General features: G+C 39.0%; 1 protein-coding gene across 1 annotated transcript in view; it reads right to left on the minus strand.

The window, feature by feature from the left end:
• Nucleotides 1–1,378: 1,378 nt before the first annotated feature.
• Nucleotides 1,379–12,582, minus strand: part of LOC110595204 (peptidyl-prolyl cis-trans isomerase A-like) — a 32,554-nt gene continuing 21,350 nt past the window's right edge. Inside the window, exon 2 of the mRNA XM_021709990.1 lies at nucleotides 1,379–2,064. Within this exon, the coding sequence (XP_021565665.1) occupies nucleotides 1,538–2,064 (527 nt within the window). The 3' untranslated portion in view covers nucleotides 1,379–1,537. The remainder of the gene's footprint in view (nucleotides 2,065–12,582) is intronic.

Below are 12,582 nucleotides of genomic sequence, written 5' to 3' on the forward strand. Positions count from 1 at the left end.
GGTAACTTAATTGGTATTGCGTTGAATCTGTAGATTGCCTTTGGTCGGATGGACATCTTAACAATGTTGATTCTTCCTATGCATGAGCATGAAATATTTTCCCACTTGTTTGTGTCTTCTTGGATTTCTTTAAGCAGTGTTTTATAATTTTCATTTTAAAGGCCTTTCACTTCTCTGGTTAGGAAGATGCCGAGGTATTTCATTTTTTTGGTGGCTATTGTGAATGGGATTGTGCCTTTTATTTGGTTCTCTGCCTGCTTGATGTTGGTGCAGAGAAATGCAACTGTCTTTCGCACATTTATTTTGCACCCTAAGACCTTCCCAAAGTCCTTTACCAGTGCAAGCAGGTTTTTGACAGATTCTCTTGGATTTTCAAGGTATAAGATTATATCTTCAGCAAAGAAGGATAACTTGACTTCCTCTTTTCCTATTTGGATACCCCTGATTTCCTTCTTTTGTCTTCTCTTTCTGAAGTCTATCTACTGATCTTCAGCTTTCACTGGAAATAGGATGCTTTTCACTTGATGTCTTATGTAAGGCAAGCACTTAATACATAAAGTGAATTGGGTGGACTTTAGCAAGACTATCATTTAGTTTGTGTCTTGACCCAATTTAGAGAGTTGCCTTCAAGACAAGAAATATTGTTAACTTTTTTCCTTTTCAAAATATTTTGCAAGGATATCCATTCTCATACTATTATACTAAAGAAGTTAATTATACTATTAGTGAAATTTTTATTATTTATATCTAAATTATCATAGATATTTTGCTTCTCCTTTTTTTAATGTCAGTTTTAGGGACATAGGGTGTTTTTTTTGTTTTTTTTTAACATTTTCTTCATAAAATAAGTTAGAAAAAAAAATTTGAAGACTGGGCGCAGTGGTTCATTCCTGTAATCCCAGCACTTTAGGAGGCCAAGGTGAGAGGATTGTTTGAGCCTAGGAGTTCAAGACCAGCCTGGACAACATAGCAAGACCTCATCTCTTAAAAATAAAAAATAAAAAAATTAGCCAAGCATAGTGGCACATGCCTGTTGTCCTAGCTAATTGGGGAGCTGAAGAAGAAGGATTGCCTGAGATTGCAGTGAGCCATGATCATACCACTGCATTCTAGCTTGGGAGGCAGAATGAGACCATGACTCAAAAAAAAGAAAAAAAAAGAAGAAGAAAAATAAATTCACTATATAACACTATTATTAAATGTTCTAAGAAAATACACAGAAAAAAAATACTTTTGTAGCCACTGTGCTGAAAATTTCAGCTCTGCTAGCTTGCATTCTTAAAGCCTTTTATGATGTTTATATATATAAACAAGCATTTATATATATATAAACAAGCATTCCTTTTTTGTTGTTGTTATTTAGTTTTTATTTCTCTGCAATCCAACTAGAAGGGAATAAGGAAAATATGGAACCCAAAGAATTGTAGCGAGAGCACAAAGATTATAGGGATACTGCGAGCAAATGGGATGGAGGGGGTGCTCTCCTGGGCTACAGAAGGAATGATCTGGTAGTTTAAGATAAAACAAGTCAAATTTATTAGAGTTGTCCACAGTCAGCAATGGTGATCTTCTTGTTGGTCTTGCCATTCTTGGACCCAAAGCCCTCCATGGCTTGCACAACATTCATGCCCTCTTCCACCTTGCCAAAAACCACATGCTTGCCATTCAACCATTCAGTCTTCGTAGTGCAGATGAAAAACTGGGAACCATTTGTGTTGGGTCCAGCATTTGCTATGGACAAGATGCCGGGACCTGTATGCTTCAAGATGAAGTTCTTATCATCAAATTTCTCCCTACAGATGGACTTGCCGCTAGTGCCATTATGGTGTATAAAGTCACCACCCTGGCACATAAACCCTGGAATAATTCTGTGAAAGCAGGAACCCTTATAACCGAATCCTTTCTCTCCAGTGATCAGAGCACAAAAGTTTTCTGCTGTCTTTGGAACTTTGTCTGAAAACAGCTCGAAGGAGACGCGGCCCAAGGGCTCGCCGTCGACGGCGATGTCAAAGAACACGGTGGGGTTGACCATGGCTGATGGGAAAAGGCTCAAGGCGGCGGCATCTGCAAAGCCAAACAAGCATTCTTAAAGCCTTTTATAAGATGTATGTGTATATATAATCCACATATTGCTCAAAAGAATGAAAACAACAAATTGCAATTTTTTCCAGTCAAATCACAATAACAGTCAAGGTCAAAATACAGTCACAGCTTGGTGGAAACAGCACCCCTGTGTTAATAGCATATATTATTGCAGAAACCCAGCTGATGGGTATCTGAGATGATCATTAGCAGTGGGCACACAGTATTGGCACAATTTCTACTTTTTTCTCTAATGGTTATTAGTGGTGTTTGATAATGTGTTTTTAAATTATTCAGAAAATTATCTAACAAGTTTAAACACTGTGAAAGAAGTTTTTCAATTAGTTTTTAAGCATTTGAATCCTCAGTCTGTGCATGCTTAGAAACCATTCGGACAGCCATTCTTGTGGAGATTTGTCAGCACTAGTGGATACTTAAACCAAGAAGTTAAATATAATTTTTTTTATTATTTGTAACTTTTATTTAGTCATATTTTGTTTGCACACTATTATTGCTATATTTAGGAGCCGATAATGAGTTAGAGGCTATACTCATTAAGATATTATGAAGAAATTCAGTAATTTAAATGTATTTTTGCAAATGTTCAATTGAGTCATATGAAATTGACATGCTTAGGGCATTTTCCCTATAAAAACTTGCCTTCAAAAGTGACATTTGCCTATAAAAATGACAATTTTTTAATGTTTAGCTTAGTATTTTCACTTGGAAATTGGTCAGATTTTGCTTTTAATTGTGTCTTGGTTTTGTTTTTGCTCTTCTGTTATACATTTAAATTGTGTAACAGTTTATTTATCTTGGATGTTGATTTCTTAGCATAAAATGACACATCTAAGGAGAAGAGAATGAAAAGTGACTATTAATGGCTGTAGAACTCCTATTAGAGGTTATGAAAATGGTCCAGAATTAGATAGTAATGATGGTTGCACAATTTTGTGAATACACTAAAAATCGCAAATTGTACACTTTAAAGGGGTCAGATTTATGGTATGTGAATTATACCTCAACTTTAAAATTATCCAAAGATATACAGATTGGGAAGAAAAAAATAAACTTTGTTTTTTGCAGATGACATGATTATCTATGTAGAAAATCTGAAAGAACGACAAAAAAAAGTCCTAGAACCAAGAAATTATTATAACAAGGTTTCAGGATACAAGGTTGATATAGAAAAATCAGTTGCTTTCCTATATGCCAGCAATAAACAATGAAGTTTAAAATTAAAAGCACAAGACATTTACATTAGCACCCCCCAAAAATGAAACCCTTAGATATAAATCTACCATAATACTCACAAGATCTATATGAAAAAAACTATAAGACTCTGATGAAAGAAATCAAAGAACTAAATAAATAGATATTCCATGTTTATGGATATAAAGATTCAATATTGTCAAGATGTCAGTTCTTCCCAACTTGGTCTATAGATTCAATGCACTCCTAATCAAAATCCCGGAAAGAGCCAGGCTCAGTGGCTCAGCCTGTAATCCCATGCTTTGGGAGGCTGAGGTGAGTGGATTGCCTGAGTTCGCAAGTTTGAGACCCGCCCAGGTAACTTGGTGAGACCTTATCTCCACAATAAATCAAAAATCAGCCGGGTGTGGTGGCGCGTGCCTATAGTTCCAGCTACTTGGAAGGCTGAGGCGGAAGGATCCCCCAAGCCCAGCAGGTCGAGGCTGTGGTGGCCGGGAGCGGTCACTGCACTCCAGTCTGGGCGACAGAGTGAGACTCCAACTCAAAAAAAAAAAAAAAATCCCAGAAAGTTATTTTGTGAATATCAACAAGCAGATTCTAAACTTTATATGGAGAAACAAAAGACTCGCAACACCCAACACAATGTTGAAGGAGAAGAAAAAGTCAGAGGACTGACACTACCCAACTTACTATAAAGGGCCATTGTTTTGCTAAACTCTGGTCTGGCCACATGGCTCTTTGAGCTATGGCCACCATGTTTCCTAGCTTTTGTCCCCTCTCCTACCTTAGGGAGGTGAATTGCTTTTCTATTCTCTCTCTAATTTACTTTCTTTTTTTTTTTTTTTTTTTGATGGACTCTCACTCTGTCGCCCAGACTGGAGTGCAGTGGCTGCTCCCGGCCACCGCAGCCTCGACCTGCTGGGCTCCGGCGATCCTTCCGCCTCAGCCTTCCAAGTAACTGGAACTACAGGCGTGCGCTACCACATCCGGCTGATTTTGATTTGTTGTAGAGATGAAGTCTCACCAAGTTACCCGGGCGGGTCTCAAACCCGCAGGTTTAGGCAATCCACTCACCTCAGCCTCCCAAAGTGCGGGATTACAGGCTGAGCCACCGAGCCTGGTTTCTAACTTACTTTCTAAATAAACTGTATTTTCCAATAAAAAAATAACTTACTATAAATCAACAGTAATCAAGACAATGTGGTATTGGTGAAAGAACAGACAAATAGATCAGCCAAAAGAATCTACAGCCCCCAAAATAAACCAACACAAATAGAGTCAACTGATCTTTGATAAATGAGCAAAGGCAATACAATGGAAAAGAGTCTTTTCAAAAAATGGTGCTGGAATGACAGGATAATACACACACACACGCACACAAACAGAATCTAGACACACACCCTACATCCTTCACAAAAATTAACTCAAAATGGATCATAGACCTAAATGTAAAATGCAAAAGTACAAAGCTCCTCTAGGATAGATAACAGAAGAAAACCTGTGTGAACTTGGCTTTGGTGATGACTCATTAGATATAACACAAAAGCTACAATTCACAAAAGAAAATTTTATTTATCTGTTTGCTTGTTTATTTGTTTGAGTCAGGGGTTCACTCTGTCATTCAAACTGGAGTGCAGTGGCATGATCACAGTTCACCACAGCCTCAACCTCCCGGGCTCAGGCTGTTCTTCCACCTCAGCCTTCCAGATAAATGGGACTACAGGCTCGTGCTACCACACCCAGCTAATGCATGAAATAAATAATTGTCAACTTGGATGTCATTAAAAATGTCTACTCTCTGAAAGGCAATGTCAAAAGAATGAGACGACAAGCCACAGACTGGGAGAAAATATTTGCAAAACACATCTGATAAAGGGCTATCGTGCAAAATGTACAAAGAACTCTTGAAATTCAACAAGAAGGAAACAAACAACCCAATTTTAAAATGAGCCAAAGACCTTACCAAATACCTCCCCAAGAATATGTATACAAATGGCAAATAAGCATTTGAAAAGCTTTCACAGCATATGTCATCAGAGAAATGCAAATGAAAAAAATGATGAGATACCACTACACATCTAGTAGAATGACCAAAATTCAGAACCCTGACAACACCAAAAGCTGACAAGGACGTGGAGCAACGGAAACTCTCATTATTGCTGGTGAGAGTGCAAAATGGTACTCTATGATAGACAGATTGACAGTTTCTTACAAAACTAAACATACTCTCACTATATGATCCAGCAATCACACTCCTTGGTAATTACCCGAGGGAGCTGGAAAATTCTGTCCACAGAAAAACCTGCACACCTATGTTTATAGCAGTTTTATTTATAATTGCCAAAACTTGGAAGCAACCAAGATGTCCTTCAGTAAGACAAGGAATAAATAAACTGTGATACATCCAGACAATGGAATATTACTTAGCACTAAAAAGAAATGAGCTATCACACATTGAAAAAACATGGAAAAATCTTAAATGCATATTACTAAGTGAAAGGAGTCAGTCTGGAAAAGCTACATTCTGTATGACTCCAAATAGATGACATATGCATCTACATGTCTTTCTTGAAAAGACAGAACTAAGAAGATTGTTCAAAAGATCAGTGATTGCCAGGGCCTGGGAGGAAGAAGGGATGAATAGGCAGAGCACAGAAGATTTTTAGGGCAGTGAAACTATTTTCTTTTTTTTTTTTTTGAGTTGGAGTCTCACTCTGTCACCCAGACTGGAGTGCAATGGCCGCTCCCAGCCACCGCAGCCTCGACCTGCTGGGCTCCGGCGATCCTTCCGCCTCAGCCTTCAGAGTAGCCAGAATTACAGGTATGCGCTACCACGCCCGGCTGATTTTTTGATTTATTGTAGAGATGAGGTCTCGCTGCCCAGGCGGGTCTCGAACCCGCGGGCTCAGGCAATCCACTCACCTCAGCCTCCCAAAGGCGCGGGATTACAGGCTGAGCCACCGAGCCCGGCTGAAACTATTTTCTAAAATACTATAATGGTAGGTACACGTAATTGTACATTTGTCAAAATCTGTAGAATGTACGGCACCAAGAGAGAACTCTAAGGTATACTATGACTTTGGGTGGCAATAATGTGTCAGTGTAGGCTCATTGATGGTAACAAATGTACCACTGCGGTGTGGATGTTTACAGTGGGGTGGACTGTCCATGTGTGGGGACAGGGAACTTTCTGTACTTTCTGCTTAATTTTGCCATAAACCTAAAACTGCTCTTTAAAAAAAATCTATTTTTAAAAAGTTATCTGTACTCAGAAAAATGGCAAAGGTTATTTTTTGAAAATTGGTGAAACAGCATTTTGTACCTAATTTTGCAGAACCTTACCTGGAATAATCAGGGTGGTGTCCTTCAAACACATTCCTGTCTGTTTAAATTCTAAGAGTAATTTCTTACTTGGAATTTTGCAAAGACACCAAAGAAAATGTTGAAAATGACTAAACTTCCCATCACAGGATGGTAATTATGCATTTTTTATGCTACAGTTATGTAAACATGGATATATGAGGGGGACCCCCAAAAAAACCCCGGAATTGTCTTTTGGAGGGTGGGCCCCTTGTAGTACACTTGGGATATGTTCCTCCAGATTAAACGGTCAACAAAAGTTTTTATCTGGAAGTTTCGAGAAGGTGGTGTCACAATTTGTGGAAGAAACGTCTTGAGTTGTGGCAAATAGGTGACTGGTTCTGTCACCATGACAACACACCTGCCCACACCAGGCTGAGTGTCCAGCAGTTTTTGACCAAAAAAGACATGACCTCCATGTCCCACCCTCCTTATTCACCCAATTTCACCCCTAGAGACTTATTTTTACCCTGAATGGAAAAAGTCCTCAAGGGGAAACACCTTGTCAATGTGGAAGAGGTGACGCAAAAAATGGCAGAAGCACTGAAAGGCATCAAAATGGACAAGTTCAAAAACTATTTCGAGCAGTAGAAATAGCATCTGGACACGTGTATTGCATGAAGCAAAGAGTACTTTGACAGTGACTGAAGTTTAAACATGTAAGAATAAATACACAATTTTTTAATAAATAAATTCCAGGATTTTTTTGGCTTCCCCCTCATATTTGAGGGTCTGTATGCCAACTAACTAGAATGCACCTGTGAAGTTTTAGGTTTGGGTTTAGATTGAAAAAAATTCTAGAGTCTCATAAGAGGCAAAAAAGTAGGGAGCAAGACAGAGTCCCAGAAAAACAGACTCAGGAAACACCTGGATAGTACAAGGCATCAAGTACCAAAGAGCACCAGTCTACTAGACAGCGAAAATGAAAAAACTCAGCCACAAGGATCAGCCAGATGGAACCGACTCCGTAGAGGAAGGGCAGGTGGATTCTGAGATGCACTGGGAGACATACATGTACCAAAGGCAACAGCATTTTAATCCCCCCTCTTTCAGCCTATTCCATAGGTGAGGACTAAGTCCCTAAGAACAGCGAGCTGAGCCAGGTACAGATAAGTTTCTAGTTCCTCCTGCCCAGGGGGCCAGTGGTGTCTGTTCACATCTAGAACGGAGCTTCTTTTTATTCCAAGTCCTCTGATCTCCAGGGGCTGCAGTTCTGCCTGTTTCCCTGTGACCCAAGTTGGTCCTCTGCAGGGCTGCATTGCTTCTGTGTGAAATAGTTCCATTCATTTCTCAACAAATCTTTATGGACTACCTGCTATGTCCCAGTCACACTTCTAGGATGTGATGGTGAAGAAACAAATTCAAAGACCAGGTCCCTGTCTCCATGGGGCTTTCTGTCCAGGGTGAAGGCCATTGCGACCATCAATCCATGAGGCATGCATGCACGTGGAAAACTTCCACTGGGTAGATCACTGGGGAAGGAGGACTACTTGAGCTATGTAGTGTGGAGAGAGGGACTCAATTCAGGCAGGGAACTGGTGAGGGACTGAGGCCTGAAGGAAGGGGTGGAGACCAATTCTAGGCACAGGGAATATTGTGATGGGAGCTTTGGACAACAGTTTTAACACCCTGCCACCTATCAGATGTGACATGCTCCATATAACACAAAGTTGTTCCAGTACACAAGGATGATAGAAGCAGCTAGTTGTCTACCATTGCATTATGCCTCCTCGATAACAGAATCCCAATGCTTGGCTGAGCACAGTTACCTCTGGGGAAAAGACTGCATGTTCCAACCTCCTTTGCAAAGAGATGTGGCCGTGTAACTACAGACTAACCAATGAGATGTAAGCGGTCAGCTGTACTTCGGGAAAAAGAGGGGGTAAGAACATCTTCCTCTCTTTCTCCTTCCTTCTGTCTAGAATGCAGAGTTAACAGACAGCGCTCCAGCAGCCATTTTGTACCATAAAGGCAACTTGGAGACTGGAAGTCGGCTCTCAGTTACAGGATTATAAAGATAAAAGGGAACTTGGTCCCTGATTATGTAGATTTTCCATTTAAGCCCTAACTGCTTATGAGTTGACTTCTTTAACATGACAAACCCTTGTGTGTTTGTACTTCAGTGATAGGAGTAGGAATTTCAGTTACCCACAGCTGAATGCTATGCCAGGAGACAGGATGTCATTGGGTATCCTAGGTGGTACCCCCACCTTACCGTAATCGAGTATTCTACAACATACATATGGCAGGATACATCTCAGCCTCCTCTTATCAAGTTACATACTTTTCCTGCCTATATGTAAGGGATAGAACTAAATGTCCTTGTAAAGTCCCCACCAGCTACTTAATCACCAATTCTTGAATAGTCCATCTTGGGAGTGAATGTCTTGCCCTGTCAAATCTCCTAACATTGGTAACAGCATTATCAGAATCGCTTTTCTCTTAAAAGACCCTTGTGCTCACACACGGGATGAAAGATGTTACTCAGTGTTGCAAAGGAGAACAGCACCAGCAAGGTGCTGTCCAGATTACTACTTTTAAGTTGCTTTTGGGTAATTGTGGAACTATAAAATAAAGGAAAAAATAAATAAATAAAAAATTAGTGGTTTGATCACATTGCTCTGCAACATAGTAGGTGTTGGAACGAGGTTGCCCAGGAGAAGGCAGGTCTAGGGGTTCATCTGGAAGATGGTCCCTAGGCACCCAGAAAGCATCACATATTAAGACAGGGAAAAGGAAAGAAGCAGTCAAGGAGGTTCCGGAAGCCTGCATGTGTTAGATTTGACCTCTCATCTTAGGGCAGGCTATCTCACTTTATCTACTAGATGTTAACAACTGTGTAACCAAAAAAATTGTTTATAACAGAAGGAAATCACACATCTTCAGAAAAATATTAACTTCAACTGAGGTAGGGGCAGAAATGCTGGGGTTACCTCACAGTCAAGAATATTTTGGTGGCAAAAACAAACAAGGACACCTGATGATCATGTGATTAATTAGAATTCAATGACTGGAGAGTTCTTAAGATTGAAAAGACATAGTAGATTGGATAGTATTAATAATAATAAATAAGAGCTCGAGGAAAAAGGGAAAAAAAATGTGGTACTTGCAGTTTTAAGATGTTCGCAAGATACATCTTAGACTTTATTGCCCAGAAAGTCTGGCTTAAATCCTTTGTAAAATAGTTGGACAAATATTAGAAGAAAAGAAACCTTGACGCCAACTACATATTAGAAAAATGAGGGTCAGAAATCATGTTTTACTAACTCAATGGCTTTTTATGGAAGGATAAAATTAATGGACGAGGATAATGCAATCAATGTAATATATCTGAACTTTCAAGAAGCTATATTGTCATGTCACCGAATGGTACTTGATAAGCTGATTCAAACTTGCCAAGATCTAAATATGTCCCCTAGATTGAAAAGTAGATGGGAATCTAGCAACAAAGTAATAAATGATGGGCCGGGCTTGGTGGCTCAGCCTGTAACTCCAGCATTTTGGGAGACTGAGGCGAATGGATTGCCTCAGACTGCGGGTTCGAGACCAGCCCAGGCACTTAGGTGAGACCTCGTCTCTACAATAAACAAACAAACAAAAAATTAGCCAGGTGTGGTAGGGCACGTCTGTAGTTCCAGCTACTTGTAAGGCTGAGGCAGAAGGATTGCTGGAGCCCAGCAGGTCGACGCTAAAGTGGCCATGAGTGTGCCACTGCACTCCAGCCTGGGCGACAGAGTGAGACTCTGACCCAACATATTAATAATAATAATTAATAAATAAGGAATGGTGGAGGAGCTGAAGAGGAAGCAACATTCTGTCCAACTAGCCATAGTTTGAATTTCACTGTCACTCCTTTCATTCATGATCAGGGAGATGAGATCAACATCATGAATAATGACAAAACAAGCAAAATTTGCCACTATGGATGCCTCAATTATTGAATATCACAGATGGAAAGACACTAACTCTTTTGTCTGTCTTCCCAGTTGCCTTTCTAAAAAAGGCCATAACTACCTTGTTTTATAGAGTTGAGTTTATTAACTTTTCAGTTGAATTGTGATCTCTTTTTTTAATTGGCGTACTTAAGTTGGCTGGATAGATTACTGAGCAATATTTACATTGAGCCACTGCTTTATATCCTCTGTTTGATTCCTATCTTCTGTCAATAACTCTATGTAGATTAACTGTGCTGGGGAAAACCAGGGAAAAAATGAACAGATGGAAACTGGAGGGTGAGGTAGAGAGTAAGTTAATGGGGATCTGAAATCAACAGAAATCCAGATGGACATTCAAGGGAAAACCAAGAATTTTGAAAAAGCGGAAAGAAATACTTGAAAGTGAAAAGAAAAACAATGACTGATTAATCCAGGAATAAGTACAAAAAGAACCTGGAATAAAAAGTAAATGTTTAGGGGATAGAAAAGATACAGGAAGAACTGAGTAGCTGTTGAAGCGACCCAGGAAAGACATAGAGGGTTTGAGGTAAGATCGTTTTGGAATTGATGAAAACTGAAATAAAAATGTCATTGGACTGTTGCTGATGATTCATTTTGTTTGTTTCTTATTCACAATTTTTTACATACTCGTCAAATGCAGAATGGCTCTGGAATGATTATGAATGAGAACTGGACTTTGAAACAGTCTTATTTACTTGAGTTTGTGTAGGAGAATTGTGCTTCCTAGTTCACCTTTTCAGGATGGTAAATTAGTTCATCTCTGCCTTCATCTGAAGACAAATGAGTTGTACATTTGTATCAATCTTAGTAAAGTGAAGTATCAGGACAGATGTTCAGAGTGCTTTCTTATCCAAATGAGAGAACTGTTAAAATAAGATATTCTGAGGCCAGGCACAGTGGCTCAAGCCTGTAATCCCAGCACTTTGGGAGGCTGAGGCAAGAGGATTGCCTGAGCTCAGGGTTCGAGCCCAGCCTGGGCAATTTAGCAAGACCTCATCTCTACAATAAATCAAAAAATAAGCCCAGGTGTGGCAGCATGCACCTGTAGTTCCAGCTACTTGAAAGGCTCAGGCGGAAGGATCACCTGCACCCAGCAGGTCAAGGCTGCAGTGGCCGTGAGCATGCCAACAAAGTGAGACTTCAACTCAAAAAAAAAAGAAAAAAAGTAGTATATTCTGTGATCTTACTCAATGTACTTGGAAAGTTAAAGAACAGTTTAAAATGAAGATTTGTTTGTCAAAGGAGCCTCTGTGCACTATTAATGATTTGTGATGATTAGACAAAAAAAGAAATACAAATTTCAATGACAAAATGACCAATAACTTCTTTCTTTTTTTACAGAGGCTCTAATTCTTTCTTTGGGCCTAAAAACAATTTTTCAAAATGTTTAGTCTTAATTCCTCCACCTAAATCAAATGAATTTTAAAACTTTGTTGAGATAATCTATGAGAAATAATTCATTAAAAATATAAAATGTTGCCACATGGCATCATTTTTAAGTGCCTATTATGCCAGTCGTGTTCCTGCGTTGCAAATTTGGATTTTCAGTTGTATGGCGACAAATACTTAGGTTAGAGCAATGCAGGTCTTTGTTTACTCAAAGTGCATATTTAAAATGAAGTAATTTAGGGTACCTGCATAATGAACATTTGTGAATTGTACCCCACATCTTTAAAATTAAAAATATTAAAATAAATAAATAAATTTTTTAAATGTGGTAATTTGATAGCAAACCTCCAAAATCAATTTTCAAATTTTTTTAGACATGACATATTTTTAGTAATTTTTCTTTATGCATTCTTATAGCTTAAATATTCATATTTTAGCTACAGTAGGCATTGTATTAACATTTTCAATGACACATTAATGTATGCCAAAAATGATTGTGTTGTGTGGTTTGTTTATACCAGTAGTTACATTTGATGTTAGCTATTTGGTACAAAATACAATTCTTACATGTTATGGGAACATA

Source organism: Carlito syrichta, unplaced genomic scaffold, assembly GCF_000164805.1.
Source record: "Carlito syrichta isolate Samal-C Ts95f unplaced genomic scaffold, Tarsius_syrichta-2.0.1 Scaffold287858, whole genome shotgun sequence".
In the NCBI taxonomy this organism is placed as follows: domain Eukaryota; kingdom Metazoa; phylum Chordata; class Mammalia; order Primates; family Tarsiidae; genus Carlito; species Carlito syrichta.